Source organism: Polyodon spathula, chromosome 9, assembly GCF_017654505.1.
Source record: "Polyodon spathula isolate WHYD16114869_AA chromosome 9, ASM1765450v1, whole genome shotgun sequence".
Lineage (NCBI taxonomy): Eukaryota > Metazoa > Chordata > Actinopteri > Acipenseriformes > Polyodontidae > Polyodon > Polyodon spathula.
Window position 1 is genome coordinate 29761629 of NC_054542.1, and position 20556 is coordinate 29782184.

Here is a 20556-nt window from a genome sequence, read left to right on the forward strand (position 1 = left end):
GTTTGAATCCAGAAATGAGTTTGAAGGTCGATAGTCCATAGCACATTACAACACATCTTTCATGGAAGCTGAACTGCTCCCTCAGCCTCTTAAAAGGGTGGTCCCTACTGAGCGTGCTCGGCAGATACGAGGCTGTATGGGGAGTATTACATTGACACTTATATCGCTTTTTCACTGGCACATCCTCATGGTGCGGGTGACTTTCAACTGGCTATTTGTCTAGCTGAGAGACAGCCAAACTGTGAAACTCTGGCCTCACACATATCTGAATCTGGCTCCGAGCCAAGCAGGACAAAGGGCAGGGTAACGTGTTCCAGCCAAGTCATAATTTTTCGCACTGCGGCTCCACAGCGAAGCCATCAGACCTATAGTGCCGGAGGACAACACAGATCTGAATGGCTCCACTGCAGACCCGCAGGTGCCCTCCCTACCCGGGTGGCGCTCGGCCAATTGTGCGCCGCCCCCTAAGAACCCCCAGTCACGGTCGGCAATGACATAGCCTGGATTCAAACCTGTGATCTGCAGGATATAGGGTGCATCCTGCACTCCACATGGAGTGCCTTTACTGGATGTGCCACTCCGGAGCCCACTTGCCTTCACAATTTTGACAATTCAGGTTTCAATAGCATAGCATTTTGTAGCACAGCATACATTAACAGTGCGTGGAAAAACCTCTTACAGTAAATGTTAATATGATGTTGAGTACAATTCAGACCAGCGGTTCACAATACAGTACCTCCATAGCTCAGACAATCAGGTGTGTAAAAACACAAGATCCACCTGAAAACCCTGCACGTATTTCCAATGCAGATGCAAAGATGCTGACTCAGCCTCTTTATGTTAGACTTCTAGGTAACTAGACTAAAGGTTCAAATCAGTGTAGTAAACACGATTAAAAGATAATTTCAGGTGCTAATATTTGTTGGTTGCTCTCAATAAAGGCCTTTTTCTAGCAACTCTTCCAAATAGGCTATTGGCATGGAAGTGGTGTCTAATTGTAGATTTGGACACTTGGTGACCCCAAGATGCAACCGAGTTCTGTATTTCTCCAACTGTGGCCCTTGGATTCTTCTTTGCCTCCCAAACAGTCTTCCTCACTGTGCGTGGGGGCAAGATGCACTTGCGTCCTCTACCAGGCAGATTTACCAATGTATAGGAACACTTTGCCAAAGGGAACACCCTTGTGGTGAAACAGGTATTTCCCCATTGTAAATGCTCTGACTAAAGGAACAGGAACTTCGCTTAAAAGAACACCTTCTTGGCACTGACAGCGATTCATTCACAATGGATACAGTACTGTTTTGTCATCACAAGAGTATCTTGAGGGACACTGACTGGTTTATTATATCTTTCCAAAACCACCATATCATTGATTTGTTTTGTATTCTGCATCACTACAAAATGACATGTAAACGAACTGCAAAATGTACTGCTGTTTCTCTTGCTGCACAACGTTGGAAATTGTTTGAGTTCTTGAAAAAAAACCTGAACAAGACACAAGTCGGCGAGCAATTTGGCGATTCCTGTTCTGGCGAGTTGCTTCACCATTCTATTAAATAATGTGCATGTCTTGTATAGTGCTGCTGCATTTTGTAACGTGTGTAGAGGTGCTGTGTTAATTTAGCTTGACAGTTACTTTATTAACGTTAAATTAACCCTAAGTAATGGACATTATTTTTGCCTCTGCCATTGCGATAGCCTGAAACACACCCACCAGCTAATTTCATTGTACGAAGCGATTTAAGCTTTTTGACCATGTTGTTTTACATTACTTTTATTAACGTTAGTTTGTCTGTTACTTTATTATTATAGTTTATTAACATACACTTGCCTATTGTTTTCCTTTTACTTATTCAGTTCATTTCATATGTTGATGCACATGCATCATTACAAGTCATATATATGCATTTATTTATTTTATTGACTCTGTTTTAGAGAACACTTTGACTATAAGAACACTTTGCTTGCTTCCCGATGGGGGTGTTCTCTAAGCCGGAGACTACCGTATACGTGCAGTGGTACCGTACTTTTGTGTTTTAAGGCCTTTTCGCACTGGAGACAATGCGATTTGTCCTACGATAAAATTATACTTTGCTGCAACACTCCCTTTCACACCAGTAGTGACAGGTGTATGCGATATCATTGGAGAATCTCCTCTGATTGGTCATTGGTCAGTTCACTAGCTGCGCACCACAAAAATCTCAAAAATAAGACAATCCTATTTTTTGTCACCCAGTCGCATCTCAGGTAATGTGAATGGTTTGTATCAAAACTACATGTTTAGCTTGTTGCATCACGTGCGGTGTGATTAGACCTTTGGACACACTATTGGCCCTGACATTGTTCATTTCAAATGCTAATACAGCAACTACAATGTAGTACAACCACTCCCTCTGAGATAGGATGGTTGGGTCATTCCATGACAAATCACCCAATAGGTAACACCCTACTAGCACTGATTTACACGAACTCGGTGCTCAGGGTTGTTTCAAGCAAAAAAAATAAATAAATAAATAAAAGAACAATTTACATTTTTAGACTCAACAGGTCAAGGAGTCAAAAGTTATAAAACTATTGACCGACAGCCCCCCTAACATTTACCAACTTTTTAATCAAAAACTGTTTGTGCTTCAAACTTTGTATTGGAAACTCCATGGCGTTTTTGCGTAAAAAAAGCTGATTACATGAGGGGGTGCCCGTCAACCACATTTTGACCTCTATAACCTTTGACCCCTTGACCTGATTTAACAACATGGTTAGTCAAAAATAGCTTAATTTTACAATTGTGTTACTCTACTACTATACAGACATAATATTCAGATATAAAAAGGGCGTGTTAAAACGATACAGCAAGACCAAGTCTACTTTGTCTGTACAATACCAATACTAAACTACTTCATGCAGAATCACACAATCTATCAAGTCTGTTTAGCTGAAACTACTACCTTTGAAAAATGTATTGTCAAGATGCACATACTGTGATAACAAAAATGAAATGGAAAAAAAAAGTCGATTTATTTACACTCTTGATCGTACAGCCGGTGGTACTGTCTACCATTTCCATTACAGTACGTTTCAGTCATATACATCTGTCTAGTGTTAAAAAGTATTTTGTTTCAACTGTGCACTGTAAACGTTTAAAAAAAAAAACGACAAAAAATGTAAACAAACATCCAACTAGATTAACAAAGTTGAACAAAATAGTGATATTAGCGTGGCTGGCACTGTCCATAAAGCTTCAAGGCGGCGCTTCTGGCATTCAATTCTAAGCTATCTATGCCGAAAAAAACTACAGTGTAAGGAGAGCACATATGACTGTTTATGTACTGTGCATTCTTTCGTCATCCAGATATTATCAGCTTACCGGAGAACAAAATTCAGTTTGTTATAAGATAATAATACGTTACAACAATATCTTCTACAGTACTTTGGAATAAAAAGTAGAAATGCCTGACGCTGAAGAGGTGCCAATGGAAGGTGCACACATGACATCCAACTCCAGGCTGCGTTCTGAACGGATACATCATCACCCAATCAGAGCGAAGTGGAGCCGACTGAAAAAGCCAGCACCTGGACGTGTGTTTTGGTGCACAAAAGAACAAACATAATACGCTGAAATGGTTTATGCAACTAGTTTTAAAAAATGATACACATGTAAAATACTTCTCAAGCCGCCTTACCATCTGCAGCAGACATTGTAGTGAGGATCTATTGCGAGTGATTTTGTTAGCCAAAGCTGAGCAGAGCTCCTTCATGTATTTAGTTCCCGTTTGTTCCAGACGTTGTAACATGGCGAACGGAAGACGGCTGCTTTCCTGGTTACTGCCGTCCACAGCACTGCAGCTGCGCGTTATAATATGTCCTGTACTAAACGTAGCTGTGCCGGGGCTTGAGAGGACATGAAGGCTTCATTGACAGTGTGGGGAGCTCTTTTGTTTTTCTTCCATTAGGGGCCGTCCCGTTGAAAACTCCAGCACCCTGGGCAGCTGAAAATTTGTTTTTCTGCTGATCCTGCGGATTCAGTTCATTTAAATACTTTAGATTTCGTAAGTCATAGCGTGTGTTGTATTGTTTTGAATACAGTACAATGACTTCAAGTAAATGAGTACATATTTGTTCAAATAGCAATATTGCATAGGTCATCGTTTTCTTCATTAATGTTTATGTAGTGTAGTGCTACCCTATAAGGTTTTGTTTTTTTTAAGAAAGTGTGAACATTTTTAATTAACTCAACTATCTGCCATGTTCCTATTTAATTTTTGATTTCCTGCAGAAGCAGGGTTTGGAAAATATAATAACTGTTAACATGGTCTGCTTTATTATCAATTACTGTATACATAATGTAAGGAAAATTATTTAAGACATATTATTGATTCATGAGCGATGCTAAAGCTTATACTCTATTTAAGGCTTCATATAAAGGCTGATTTGATCAATTGGTTGACTTTTGAAATGCCCATTCAGTTGTTTCCCTTTATGTTGCTTTAATCAACCCCCAGCCTGTTTTTGTAACTTGTCAACAAGAATACTGTTCAGGAAAGGTTATGTATGTGTTTTTGTGATTGGCAGTGTTCTGAGTACTGATCATGGCAAAAAGACCAGTACGGCTACTCAAAGGGAGATTAATGACTTACTTTGTGTCAAAATCAATCAAATTCCCACATTATTATCTTACATTTAGTACCATTTCTCCAAAAGAAGAGAGCATGACTTTGTTTATATTTTTCAATGCAGTCACATTTATTGGCTTTCTATGCACAGTTACGAAGCAGCCAGTTACCCGGCAAATGGTTTAGAGAAGAATGTGAAATGGAATTTCACAAATGTTTACTAAAAAATAAATACAAGACATAAAGTGTTGCACAGCTCAAAAATATACAAAGGCTTGGAATTAATGTAAACTTTGAAAACATTTTACAAAAGAAGCATCTTTGCAACAATTTAAAAAGTTAATATTTACAAATATTACAAAAATACAAAATAGATGCAAATCCATAAACCAGTAACTTTTCAGCCAGAATGAACTAGTTCTAGTACCAAAACAGTTACACTGTAATCTTCTCTTAGTTTACTATTTATTTTATTTTTACACGAGCAATCAAACCTTTATTTTTCTTAAATCTGCACTCATCTGACATCCTTTGGCAAAAGCATGTACTGTACTCTTCCACCTTGCACACTCAAATATGGACTATGTCATTGAACGGAAAGTAAGTCTGAAAGGAAAGCCTATATAAATAACTTAAGGTACAACAAGAAAAAACTTCAAAAACTCATCTACATCAGTGCAAATATTATTTTTTTAAATGCTGGAATGGTAGTTCACAAACTCGTTTATCATTGTGTACCCTGTTAAAAAGATGGCAGTTACAACAGACCTAAGATAGCTCTCTGAGAGCCTTAATCACTTAAAATATATTATATGTTTCCTTAACTGTCTTGTACTTATGTGATACGTGTAAGGCAGCATGACCGATGTTTCTGCCCACTTTAAATGTATATTTTCTCAATACAAGGCTTTCATTAATTGAAAAAGTATAGCACTGCTCCGGATGTGTCAACACACAGTGCTGTTAAATATCAAATGTCATACATAGACAATACCATGGCTATATCAGCCTGGTCATTTTGACATAATCCACTCCTAAGTCACTAGTGAGTTGTTGAATTTACAGTATTTAAAAGCAAATAAATTTGACCCTAAAAATACTACTAGCAGTGCCCTGCGCTAAACGAGAGCATATTGCATTACCAGCAGTGCCCTGTGCTAAACTAGAACATATTGCCTATGGGTTGATTTTTGTAGTGGCTGTGGGACATTGAAATCTAACTGTAAGCAAGCAAAATTTATCAACAGTAACGACTGAATAACACAATAAAGCCACCCTGTGCATGTCAGAAAAATCCAGTAATGGGCACATAACTAGGGTTCAGATGACTGGATTAAATACTTACCCAGTTTATTTTTGAAAGCTAATCTGGATCAGTCAATTTCGTTTACTTATTTGTTTGATTGATATGTCCTCCGATATTGTTTAAGCTGGAGCTGGGTTTTGTTTTTTAAATAAAGCTTTTATTATTCTATTTTCTGTAAATACTCTCAACAAAATAAGTCTCTAGATAAAATATCTGATCATTAAAAATATTTCCTTTCATATTAGGGTTTAATATACCTATTTGTATGATGTATGAGACTGTAAACTCTTAAAACCTGGAATTCATTTTTGATAAAGTAGAAAGCTAAATAAATCTAAATAGAGGCCTTTGTTAAACCCTATATTGACAAAAACTGTTTTCAACAAACAATTAAAAAAAAAAAACTTCTGACTATTTACTAAAAGTGTCGTTTAGCAATATAGGGTTACATTATTATTATTATTATTATTATTATTATTATTATTATTATTATTATTATTATTATTTTAAATAACAACCACAGGTGATCTTACACATTTTAAAAGTTCAATTATACTGTCTTCCTTTCACTAAATATTTTAGTACTGCAAGTATATTAACCCTTCCACTGCCAGAGACCGTCTTAAAATCCCTCCTTCAAAATTACAGCTTTTTATAGTCATGAAAGAATGAGGGTCAGTTGGTTGGAACGGTAGATGCGATAATGGACAGGCATCTATTAGTCACTGATATGAGGGGGAGGAGTTCACACCAATCCACACGTTGGGATTATCTTTTGTTTTTATTTTTCACTTTCCACTTACAATAACCTACTTCATACTCACACCAATAAACACAAGCACGAAAGTCCCTTTGAACCACATTAATATCTCTTTCCTTCTCTTTATTCTCCAGCTCTTGAACTAGCCTTTGTGTACCGGTACTTCTTCGACCTCCTTTGTATAGACTTAACTCTATCACTCACATAACGTAGCACAATTCTTTCCCCCAATGTTGCACCCCACTTTCCTCTGCCCTCATGTGAAAAAAAGATTGTCCAGAGTAGTCACTAAACAGATAATCCCACTCTAGTGTACAATTTAAAAAAAAAAAAAAAAAAAACACTATCAAACTTTTTTTTTTTTTTTACAATTATTTAGTTTACCGCTGGAAATATAATTTTTAATGAATTCATTCAAGTAATTGAATTTAAATTTTGCTTTAAGAACTCAGTTGGTTTTATTGCATGCTATGGGTGAACAGGTTCGAAAATTATGAACAGACAGAACATTTGTTTGTCAGAGCATGCTCCTAAAGAACCATGGTTTTAATGAATGTAGCATATACTGGTTTCACAGCTTTTTCCTCCTTTAACTTGCACAGTGTTATTTCTGCAGTTCTCTGACTGCTTATATATATATATATATATATATATATATATATATATATATATATATATATATATATATATATATATATTATTTTAAATTTTCCTAGCTTAACATTATATTTACCAGAAAGCAAATAACACCAAACCCAAATTAACAGTGTGAACAATTACAAAGGTATTCATAGAATACATTCTAATATTTGATAATAGTTCCCAACCATACACGGTGTCAGATACATCAAGTCAAGTAACAGTTGGTAGCAGTAAATTTCACACTGAAAAGGTGAATTCTATTTTGTTAAGAAAATATTTAGTTATTTTTTTTAACCTTTTAAAGGGCTACTTTATATAATGTACATTTTCTAATATTTAATGTCTTAATATCCTAGTATGTATATTCTGTGTGACTCTTGATTGCTGTTTTCACTTAGATCATTATTTGTCATGCACACAAACTATTTCAGCAAGTTTTGTTTGAGAAAGTGAAGTGGGGAAGCAGATACATTAAGTACTTAAGAGAAGCAATGTGCACTCAAACCTGTGCAACGCTGATATTCTTCCCCAAGCCATTTCCTGACAATTAGCCTTGAAGAGTCTTTTCAGAAGCGATCTTTTCAGAATCTTTAGTTAGTAAGCATGTCAAATAACAATCGAAGCGGAAACAAAGAATTATACATAACCCACATAATACGATATTAAAGAAGTAAGAAATGAATTTTTAGGAACATTGACAATATCTCTTAAACTGCTGAAACACCAACTAACATAAACTGTGCACTTTGATTTGTTATTGACATTTGTAAGATAAAAAAAGGAGGACAACCAAACCTTTTCACAAAAAGAAAGAAGAAAAACACTACTTTCATTATCTACAGAAGGTTCTGTAACCCGCTCCTGTTGTGTGTACAACAATTCATGACAGAACAGAACCAGCTAACCCTCAAAACCTAATGGGGTAAGTGTCAGTCTCAGGCAATGATGATTCATCTAGATTGCAGGTTCACCTTTTTTTTATATACAGGGATATTATCTTCAAATAAGATAATGACGGGGTACCCATAACGAATGTATAGGTATGAAGTGCAAAGAACCCATAGGCTTGAAAACCTAATATCTTCAAATATATTGAATCGTGTGTATTAATGTGAAATGATGAAGGGCTGTGAATGCATGCAGTGTTGAGGACCCATCATTACAGTGCAAAAAAAGTTACAGTTTTTTTTTTTTTCATTCAGGTACATATTTGTCTGATTTTTCACAAAGGCTACCAGGTTCTGTTCTTTAGATTAAGTATGGCTCCCTGTAAATACATGTACATATGTCGCCTGATTTTAGTATTAGGACTGCAATGATAGTCTTATAAATGTTAAAAAATTATTTTTTAACTTTCCTAACTTTAACAGGACCAACGTCAGTATTGCCAGTTGTTACAACTAATATTATGACAGGTCAGATTTTCCCCCTGTATTCTTTTTTTTTTTAAAGTCAGCAATCAGTCACTTCATTTAAAAAAAAAAAATCATACAAATTAGTAACACAGTTTTAGTTTTTTTTTTTTTAAATTTAAAATATGCACAATAGGTAGGTAGTCACAATTCTGAGGAAACAGACCTCTTTCTCAGTCACAGACAGTTAAACAAATGTAGATATGGTAATATCTATCTGTCTATCTATGAGGAACTTTGAGAGGACCTGTCATCATGAGGACTACCATCTGAATTCTCTGTCTCCCCCTCAGAGATGGCCTGCATCGGCGTGGTGTACAACCGGCTACGCATGCTGTAGCGACTGCTGTTAGCTGCAGGGGGCACTCGGGAACGGCCCTGCCTGGAGGAAGCAGACATGGGAAAGGTTTTGGGGGAGAATCCTTCTGCGTTCATTTTCGGTGATGGAGGGGGTGGCTGATCGGCTGTTGGCTGGGGCTGCTGGAGAGCAGAAAACTCCTCTGGGTGTTTGGACACATCCATGCTCAGGTCGCCTGGGGACTTGGGTGCGATTGGGCTTTTCAGGATCTCTGTGGCCGACATCCTGTAACTGGAGTCTGTGCGGCTGCCCTTCTTCAGCAGCAGCAGTTTGAACTCCTCGTTGGAGGTGCTGCTTTTTTTGGCACTCCTGTAAATGGGTCCTGGTGCTCTCTGGGAGATGGTGGGGGTGCCCGGGGTAACTGGTGATCCCGGCGAACTGGCCGATGAAGCGCTTAGTCGGTTTCTGCCCATCTCTCCAGAGTCCTTCCTTCCCAGCACTTTTCTTTTGGATCTATAAAGAAAAACAATAACATATACACACTATAACTAACATATTAAAATGTTTTGTTTTAAGTTGGTTCCCTACATGGCTAAAGCTAGACAAACAAATCAAATTTGAACTGCACAAAGGGTTTAGTTAACGTACTGTATATATTTGTAGTTGACTGACTTAAATTGTGTTCTTTCATACACAATTGGCTATGACATTAACCGTGCTAATACCGGGAGTGCAGATGCCACAAAACAGACCAATTTATTTACTTAAACCATTAATTTCTAAGAGTAAATTTTGTATCTTAATAGAGCAGAAGAACCAATAAGTCAAGTGCTTTATGCCTCCTCTGCTGGCAAATGTGTTGGACTGCATTTAAACCGACCTGTGAATCATGGCAAAAAGATCTTCTGTGGTTCGTAGTCTGTTAGGAGATATAAAAACACTGTCATCCTCAGACTTCGTATCTTCACTCAGTGGAGAAAGCGAGTTGTCACTCGGAGAAGATTCTAGGAAACAGAAATGAGTTATTGGACACAGTTGGAAAGAGCATTATTAACACGATACTCATGGAAGGGAGTATTTCAAGCAACACTTTCTAATTGGTAAAACAAAAAAAAATGGTAATACCCAACTGAAAAATTTGGCTTGATAATCAATATGTATTATAAATGCATTTTAATTAAGATTCATATAGGTCAAATAATAGCTAGAAAGAAAGAATGGATGTACAAAATCCCCACGGTAGCTGCATTTGAGGCAGTTTAATTATATGTGATTATGCAAACATATTGAAATATAATTCAGATATTAATAAAGTATTTGATACAAAAAATGTTTAACTGACTTAATATGACTGCGACATTTTTCAGGTAGATGGTGTTTGCTGTATTGTTTCTGAATTCTGACAAGATAGCATGACTTTACTTTTTAATAAACTTTACTCTCAGTTCTGGTGCTTGTTGAGAATTGTTCAGATTTACCCACCTTTGCTGAATGAATCATCAGTGTCTGGCGTTGTCCCCTCTTCCCTGCTGTCCTCTGAGGCACTTCTGGTAGGAACACCTGATGTCACTTCATATTCTTGTTCTCTACTACTTGTATCACTGATTGTGTAAGCTTGAGATGTTTCTGATTGATAAGTTACAATTACAGGCACTTTGTCAAAACTGTTGCAAGAATCAAAGTCAATCTTCTTTGCTATATTGTTGGGAGCAAGAAGCGAACACATTTTCGTCAGACACACTAATGGCATTTCAGTGGCCAGCTCATGTATTGATGGCTGGTTGAGGACTGTTGCTTGGCTGTTACTAGGAATCAAGATATTTGAAGCGATCATCTCTTGTTCTTCAGGATATGCTGCATTCCCAGACAGCCCTGTGCAGTCATCTGGGCCCTTCAGAAGATCATTCCCTGGATGATCTACCTCAGTCTGTAATGGCGACTTCAGTAACAGATTGTCTGCTGTGCATGACGAGTTTGTAAGAGGTTCATTTGTTGCTGCCCCTAAGGGTTCAGAAACTGCTTTCTCTTGCTTATATTTAGTGTTGTCCTGAAATGCTACATCCCTCCACAAGGGTCCATCTCCTGGGGTTAACAGCGTTAGAGAGGACTCCTGAGAACGGGAATCAAAGGATTGGAAGGACCCAGACGGTTTCTTTGATTCAGGCGACTTGATTATGCTGGGCGGGGTGACTATTGTCACAGGAGGGCATCTCAGTTTTGTGTTAGCCTCAGCTCTGAGCTTGTCTTGGTTGCCCTCACTGGGCTTGTAGACAGACCGCAGCTGGACTGATCTGAGCACAGTGGGGGTGATGGCGAGAGGAGTTGAAGGACTGGAGCTTGATGTTTCAGAAGATGCCGCTGCCACAGCCGCTGCTGCTGCTGCTGCAGCTTTCTGCTTGTTTTGATGGAGTATGTGCATCTGGCTTTTGTGAGCTGAGGGCTTGTTGTTAACATTGTGAAGAGCACTTAGGTCGAGATGGGTCGGAGGTATAATCGGTAGCTCAAGGTCTTTACTATATGAAGCCCTTCTGTCTCTGGAGGAAGGCTGCTGCTGCTGCTGCTGCTGCTGCTGGGAAGACAGCGAAGACTTCCTCTCTGGGACTTTGGGCTTCCTCTTGCTGCTAGTCGGAGACAAGGGCCCTGGAAAGAAAGCTGAGGGAAAGGAAGAGGTTGGTGTTTCAGATTGACTAGAGTACCCACTAGATGGCGATGCCAAGCCAGCCAGCTTTTCGGGAGAGATGAGTTTAAACTCATTTTCTGCTGAAGGAAGAGATGGTGTTGTGGCCCCCGATCCCGAATGGGATGTATGTGATTCTGAGCTCCCTGGTGACTTGATGCACTCAATGACTGTTGTACCAGTAGCAGTGCTGGAGTTGGACAACGATCGGTAGGGATCATTGGATTTCAAGTCATTCAGGAGCCAGAGATCTGCATAGTCAGACTGTACAGCACCTTCATTTTTAAAGGAATGGTTATCCGTTGAGCCAAATGTAGTGGAATCTGTCAACTCCTCTTCATTTGCAATTTCCCAGGGCTCTACTGGTTTGTCTTCTAAAGTGGGGTTCTCCAAGTGGCCTGGGGAGCTGGCCAAGTCAAGCTGCAGCTTCATTTCCCTGGAAGTCAAAGGCAGGTGCTGCCCACTGTTTATCTTTGGTTCTTTCATCTCAGGAACGTTTGTACCTCTGCTCGTTTTCTTCAATGACGAGCTGCGTTTTGGTGGGGCTGGCTTTGCCTTTGGTTTTTTAAAGGAAAGACTCTGCCTTCCTGGTGACCTGTGGCCCGGGTAGTCTTGCTGACAATATCCGCCCATACTAGGTGCAACATTTATGCTCTGGCCACATTCAGGGCCCATGGCTGCATAGTTATAAATGTAGCTTTTGTTAGCTTTAAAACCACAGTCAAAGTGCATGGAGGTATAGTAGCCTTCTGTGTCGACAGAGTAGTGGGAGCTTGTGTCTGCTTTCTCGGACACTGGCTTATCTGTAAAACTTTCGTAGGTGGCAATGCTTGTGAAACTTGGACACTCTAAGCTTCCATCATCATCTCTGGAACACAGAGGGCTAAAATCCTGACGGCAGGACTTGCCATGCTGATGATGCAGGTAGTTCCACTCGTTATCATTCGCATTGCTCATAATGGGGTCATCCAGCAGATCCGTTACTGTCGAGGTAAAGGAACTCGCCCTGTGGCCTCTGACTTTGTCTGTCTGGTAAGGGTCTGTTATGAAGCCAGTGGGGTCATCGTTGGCGTGGGGAGCTATGTTCAGCGACAACTCCGAATCACAGTGTGAAGATCCCGTTAGGGGAGGGGAAGCAGCAGGGAGTATGGTCTCTGAAGTCTGCGAAGGGCAAGTGGAGCTACTTCCACTCCAGTTGCCGCTGGAGGACTGGTGATCCTCTTTGTGGTCTATCTGGCTTCCCAGCACTCCTGTTGTGGAAATTGAGTGAATGGGGCTGCTGAAAGTATCTGAACTGGATGAAATCTCACAGCTTCCCATATCTGCTTTCTTGGGGAGCCTAGACCTCCCTCTTTCATTCCAGTTGTGGTCTGGGCTGCTGATGTGTTGTTTGCACTTTAGACCGACCAGCTGGTGCTCCGGCATAGTTTGGTCGTCCGTGCTTTCTTCCTCATCCTTCATGGCCCTTTCGGGTCCTGGCAGGAACTCCTCCGCTTCGTAAGGCGACAGCTCTTCATTGCTGTCGTGGTCTTCATCCACGACTCTACCCCCTTCACGGGGAAGGCTGCGCGAACGGAGACGGCTACCAACCGAGGCGGTAAACATGGGATCAGACTTGTCTGGCAGTGATGTGATGTTGCCGGTGGAGTGCGAAAGGGAGGCTGGGATAACTTGACCTTTCTGGGCTCGAATCCTTCTTCGGGAGGGTGCAGAGATCAGAATATCCTCTGTCTGGCAGCCTGAGTCCCTTGTGCAAGAACGACCATTCAGCTCTTCGTGGCACAGGGAGAAGTCTGGTTTTGTGTGCACAATTATGTTTCTGTCTCTCGCCACCGGAGATTCGTCAGAATCTGGGGAAATAAAGGGCAGGAAGTGAGAGGCAGCTCTTTTTTTTTATAAAATAGAGAAGCCTAAGGGTCAGCTGGCCAGATATTAGCTGAAGAGGTACTTTGTCTAACCCAGGAGAATACAAAGATCTGATTCTTAATTTATGGTTTTGCTGTATAGATTAATGTATACAGTGTTCTCTTGGTATTTTGCTGCCTGACACAACAATTACCTTTACTGTTAACACGGCCTAACCGTGAATTAATCAAATTTGTTATTGAATAAATAAATGGAATCATATTAAAACACTTTTAGATTGGAAAATTATTTCAATTAGTATAATATGTCACTTAAGGCTGAATGGTTTGCAAGGCTTAGTCTAAGAAGATTTAATGTGCAGTATGTACTTATGTTGCTGGGGCAAAATGACATGACTGGGATAAATGTTTAGACAGGCCAAATCTTGACACTGTAGCTAAGGGCAGTTACAGTTAGACATACCTATTTCTTGCTGCACTCGTCTGGGAATGCCTGAGATGGTTTTTCTTCTCCTTAACTTCCGTCTCCTCTGTAGCACTGATTGAGAATGAACAAGAGAACAACGGACACTGGCTTCTCTGTCAAAACCAACCCCTGCAATCAAACAACACACTTAATGAATCTGTGGGGCACAACTTGCCACATCACTGGCACGCTTGCAGATAGCTTAAAATTAATTTTCATTCCAATTGCATTACATCATACTTATTACTCTGTGCTGAACGATTTGGAGATTCAGCTGGGAATACGGCTGAATTAACATTTTAATCACTTTGAAGACGTTGTTTAATTAGTCTCCAAAACAAAAGTATGACAAGCTTTTCTTTATTCCACCCTGGTATAAACACCTTTCCCAGTGGCCCAAGACACAGTGTCAAAGATATTTAAATGATGTCACGCAACAGCAACTCAAAAAGGATATGTGCAGGTTTAGTGTAGAACCCCCCCCCAATTAACAGAACACCAGATCAAATTACTGCAATAATGTAAAAAGAAAGGGTGAAACTTAATTCTCTTCCTAGCTCTACGTTATCACTAGAGAAACGTAGTACAAGCCCCTGGTCTGTAGTTTTCCTGGATGGTTACTCACTCTGTTGCCATACCATCATTTTTTCAACTTTTCTTTCCTTTTTTTTTTTAGCTACAATTCATGACAATCATGTGATGACAGGCTTGACCACGTTACATCATCTAAATTATTTCACGTTCAATGAGCAACTCTGTTGGAACTCACTCTGACTAAGCAACCATTTGCAGAACAAAACCCCATTTTCTCTTGATTCATCACAGCCCAAGGTGAATAAAATCTCACACTGTTATTAAGATTCTAACGTGGTTCATTTGCATTCATGAAACAAAGTCACTTGCCTTTTTGTTTTGTTTTTATCTTCTTTTTCCTGGCAAACACAACCCATTTTGGACAGTGCTGCTTTTCAGCTGTTAAGCCATGACTTGCTTTTATGTTTTTGTTCTTACCACACTGATCATCAGGGCAGTTAACTTCATGAAACCAAGCAGCACTTAAACATGATAGATCTTTTATTTCATTTAAAGTAGTCTTTGTAGGGTGCTCTTACAAAGATGAGAACCACAGAGACTCTTTCAGTCGAATCACTAAAACAGTTTTTTAAAATTTTATGTTTATAGCAAGTGTTTTCTTACTTCTACTATCTAGTCTCACCATTACCATACATTCAATCTTATATTCAATATATTTCAATGATAAATTTCCTTGTCAATGAAAATGCATTACTTGTGAAAACCTGCAAAAATCCACACTTACATGCACCACAATCACTCCCTCACCGTGATTTAAAATGATATAGAAAATAGGTTTCTGATACTAGAAACTTCAGTCAGTATATCTATGTGCACTTAGTATTTTGCATTCTGCAGGATGCTGCATATGGAATATGTATTCCACATATTGTGTTTACATGATATGGACTATGCCATTTATGTAGAATTTCCTGTTTACATATAGCTTTGACAGTATGCTGAATACAGGGCATGATAACAATTTCTGTTCAGTGTGCATGTCTGTACTGTCTTCTGGGAGAGCTCCACTAGTATGCTGCATATTGCAAAAGGGACTTATAGTATCCTCTGTACACCACCAAGCAAATTCGGCATATGGCTGATAATACTCAGAATATTGAGTCTTTATGAATTTTCCATTGTACATAAGTATTCTGCATAATCATAATTTAAAATGTCATTTATAGCACTATTAAATTCTTCATTTTCTTATTTATTACCCCACCTGAAAATAAGAAGTAACATTTATTTAAACACTTTAAATACAATGTATATGTTTGTAATAATTACCAAGAAAATCAGCAAATTTACCAGTGACATTAATGGGAATAATGCACGATGATATCACTTGTGACTCTATTCTCATTTTCTCATCTGGGGTCGGTAGAGGTAGCGCTTTTGACCAGTTGGTCTGCTTATCCAGTGTCGAGGGGATATTAGGTACAGGGCATTTGGGTCTGTGACCTAATACAATGACATCAGTGTCTGGGTCTGCTGGTGGAACAGCCTGAAATAAATGTAAACAACAGTTATTTGTGTTACAAAGCAATTTGCTTTCTACAAAATGTGTCATGATTGGGAAGAGTTACGCCTTATTAAAATGTTGTGCAAATAGCACTTTGAAAAAAAAAGAAATAAAAAAGAATTGATTCTAGTTTTTAATTTAAAAAAATGTAATAAACAAAAGCAAATGTGGGGAAATATTGACCCGATTTTACAAGCCCGCCTCCCTCCGTCGAAACTAGAAGTTTACTGATTTGGCATGACATGAAAAAATTCCTACAAAAAGTACTGGAAATCATCTGCTGGGTATTGACTTCTCTAACACTCCACATTCAGTTTTAGACTAAACATGTGGAAGTCAAAACTAAACCATGAATGAATACCTTCATCTAACTTATCATGTAGTAAAGGAAGACAGAACGAATGTACGCTGGCTACTGAAATTCCAAAGCCCTGGTTACTTGATAGCCTACTTTAATAGCTGAATGGTACATCTCAAAGGGGTCTGAATGAAAAAAGATCCCATGGGAATACCTGCAGACTTCTATGTAAATAAGGCACTACCTAGGACAACAACAAAAGCATACATTCTGCACAGCCAAATCTTTTCAGTGTCAGGTTAATGCAGTAAACATCTATTAACTAATTTAAAAAGTTGTGCGATGTCCAGCAATGCAACCTTTAAGCAGTGGTGCAAAATCAAAAGAACAAAAACTCCCAAGACCTCCTCTAAATTTGAACAATGAAAAAACTTTCACGCTATGCATGCAGATAATTTGTGAGAACAAAGTCTAGCCATGTTTTTTGTTTTATTTTAAAAGATGAATAAATATTCGTACAATTATTCAGACTCATTCTTTGACAAGCACTGATCAAATCTAATGCAAAAACACCCAAAATCAAGGCTCAATGCTAAGCAATACTTGTCCTTGACTTGTATGAGTTGGACTCAGATGGACATGCATACCGGTATTAAACTAGTTTTAGTTGTAGAATCATTCACTTGGATCTGTTTAGAACTACAGTAGTTAGGGATACTGCTATTTTCTCATATTAATTAGAGGTACAGAAATAAATAAATTAATCATATCACATGTACAAAAATATGCAGCTAGAACCCTTAATTATTTCTGAAAACATTGCACTTACCTCAGAAATGAAACCAAAATAAATAAAATAAAACCAACAACAGAACCCAAAACCAAACTTGTCCACCCCACCTCAAGCTCAGACTGAGCTCAGATTCAGGGCTGACACTTTGCTTTTGTACTTGGTTACCCAGCAGATGAAAACAGTACTGACAAAACGCTAGTGACAAAAGCAAACCTGTTTCCTAGGAAACTTTCTAAATGAAAAAAAAAGTTTTATTGATGAACAAAATGGAGGGAGTGCATTTTTAGCTGATTCGTCTTTAGAATAATAATGGCAAATTGGATGCAGGAGGAAAGGGGGGGGGGGGGGGGAGAGAGAGAGAGAGAGAGAGAGAGAGAGAGAGAGAGAGAGAGAGAGAGAGAGAGAGAGAGAGGAGGCACTGAAAAAGGCCTAGCACCCTGGCTTTCACAATTGGCTTTCTGCCAGAAGCAATTTTCATAGAGAAACGAGAGCCATCACAGGCCACAGAGTAAAAGAATGTCATTCATGAAGTTTCGACAGCATTAGAAGTGCCTGAAACAGCCAGAATATTCTCCTTAAGGTTTGAAAATAAACTGGTAATAAAACCTAGAAAAAAAAAAATCCCAAGGTCACCCATTATAAATTGTATTCAGGAAAGTGAGACACAAACACACACACACACACACACACACACACACACACACACACACACACACACACACACACACAAGTTAACTATGCAGCCTGGAGAATAGAATTAGCAACATTTAATACTCTGAGCATACGGTTATATAAATATGGATTTGTCTTTTTGTTGTAGGTCAGTTGAGGAGAAGCAATTTATTATTTATTCTTTGATAACAAACAGTTAAATGATCAGATAAAGAGGGACAGTGGCATTTTCAGACAGGCAGTTCTAATATTAAGTATTGAAAGAAAAAAGATTGAAAGGTAAAGAAGAAATTGAGCAGGCATCAAAATGAACCTATTTTGAGGTAAAGAAAAACAACCATGGTGGGCCCAATGCACTCAGTTTTACCCCCGACTTGAATATTGCAGTAGTACTCTCAATACTGCTTGCATAATTGCGTGAATATAAAGTTAGTCAGTTAGTCAGTTTTTAAGGCAGCTGTTGATCACAACCGGCTATCACAAGGAGCTGTGAGCCCCAGACTGCCTTCTTGCTGTCTCCCCAGTTGAACTGTCATTCAAAACCAGTGATGACCATAACACTTAACAGGTGCCTGCAACCGTCATACTGGGCCTTCCTTTGGTGGACCTGTCAGAAGTCTTATCTGGGTCACTTCTGGGGCCAATATTATGTGTAGTCACTAAAATAATTGTTGTTGTTTTTTTTTTTTTTAAAAAGACTCAAAAGAGATTAAATGTTAAGAAAGTAAAAGGAAGAAAAAGGTTAGAACTGGAAGGCGATCAAGGCCAAGACAGGAGGGGAGATGGTTACTGCTGAATGAGCAAACACAAGCAAATACCTTTCTGCTCCAGGGGGTCAAGCGGCAACATTGAGTGGGGGAGGAGGAACGGGTGCTGTGGAACTACAAATGGAAAATGAAAAAAATTAAATAAACATCAAATATAAAATGAATTTAAAAATGAACACAGATAAAGAGGAGAGGTGTCTGAAGGAGTGCTGGTAAGGTGAGGGTTAGGATGAATGTAGGGGTGTTGTGTATGATTTGCACCCTTTCAGACATGCCTCTATTCCTTTGAACAGAATATATCTCCATTTGAACACTTCTTGCATCTGTCCTTTAGTTCTAGAAAACTGGGGCAAAAAAAAGTACTCAGGAGAACCTGAGTATGTTACAGTTGAACTCCTTGTACCTCAGGATTTTGCAGCTCTTGAAAACCCTTTCAGAAAGCACCGGCACAAGTGAAAGAAAGGGCTAAATGCAGGTAAATACATTTTGTTCATGCTTTTAATTGTTATTATTGTAACACCAAGGAAGGGGAGAGGTTTGCTCACTGCAGTTTCACGATATTACCTTCCTTTGTATCTGCTGAAATTCTATATTCCTCACTGGTCTCTCCTTTTTTTATGCAGCATGTTAAAAAATAAAAATGGGTCACAAACAACATTACGTTTATTTGTTAACCAGGGTATTTGAAAAACGTCATGCATTCAACTCAATTACATGGTTTAAAATGCATCTTTTTAAACAAAAATTCCTCATCCCTCATTAAATGGCAAACACATTGTTGGTGTAATCTTTTAAAGGCTGGGATTGTGACAAAACATTTCAGTTGAACAGTCTCTGTTCTTAATCAAAACAACAGTTTGTTAATATTTTCCCAAGTCATGAGCAACACCTGAAACCACACTTTATCCTTGATTATTAAATGGCTTTATTACTGACTAGCTTCCAATTTAAACCCATGTCATTTCTATTTTTATTCCAATGAAACAAAGGATATAAGAACCATCACAAAATTACCTTTCTTTGAATTGGTTGAAATTCTAAATCCCTCACTGGTCTCTCCTGGTTTGCAGCATATTAAATAATAAAAGAACTGTCAATAACATGTTTCACGTCATGTATTTCTCTGGTGCAGAATTTCTCATGATGAAGAGGTACGTGTGCACTAACAGAAACAGGAATTCAGTGCTCATGAGAGGTGGAGGGAGTATGGCAGTGTCTAATCCAGGCACAGGGCAGAACAGAAGCTGTGCTGGAAGTTGTGCCAATCCTGACTTGGCCAATCACAGTCAGTTTTCTGGTTTTGTATGGTGGACTGTTGTCCAATTAGGATTACTAAAGTAATCAAACACCAAGTTGAACCCTGACCTTCAGGTGACTTCCCTGATTCAGCCAGATTCCCCTTGGAGGGTAAAGTTATTTAATCTCTTAAACATCTCTGTGGGACAGGGTCAAAACGAGAGCAGTTACCAACCTCGACCCAGCCTTAGACAGTCAATGGGTCAGCATCATGCAAAGACATAAAACATGACAACCTCATGCAGCCTTCCTAACATTAACCCCCAACCTTATTTTGGCTTTGTAGTTTGTCAAGAACCGTAAGAGTAACATGTGTAAAATCTCTTCTATCATCTGCTTCGAGTTTTGATTAATGACTGTACTGATTGGATTGGTTTAAAAAAGGAGCGGGTTTCCTGATTCTGGGAGACACATGGGAGGTATTACATGCAGACAACTCTAGAGGTAAAGTGGATAAACAGAATAAAAACACCTGTACATTCATATACAGGCAGTCTGCCTCTTAACCCAATAGAATTTTAAAATATGAAAAGTCAGACCAATATGAACCACTTTACTGCTGGAAAACACACTTTGTCTGATAATTGACAGAGCAT

At 38.8% G+C, this 20556-nt stretch overlaps 1 protein-coding gene across 2 annotated transcripts in view; it reads right to left on the bottom strand.

Annotated features, from left to right (window-relative positions):
- Positions 1–7364: 7364 nt before the first annotated feature.
- LOC121320634 (Nance-Horan syndrome protein-like) overlaps positions 7365–20556 on the bottom strand; it is a 134238-nt gene continuing 121046 nt past the window's right edge. The window contains exons 4-9 of one of the 2 annotated variants that reach the window (XM_041259142.1): positions 18716–18778; positions 15921–16116; positions 14034–14165; positions 10511–13555; positions 9909–10032; positions 7365–9541 (exon numbers count right to left, since the gene is read on the bottom strand). In XM_041259142.1, the coding sequence (XP_041115076.1) occupies positions 8956–9541; positions 9909–10032; positions 10511–13555; positions 14034–14165; positions 15921–16116; positions 18716–18778 (4146 nt within the window). In that variant the 3' untranslated portion in view covers positions 7365–8955. Of the gene's footprint in view, positions 9542–9908; positions 10033–10510; positions 13556–14033; positions 14166–15899; positions 16117–18715; positions 18779–20556 lie in introns of both variants that reach the window. The other variant, XM_041259141.1, reaches the window with a different exon arrangement.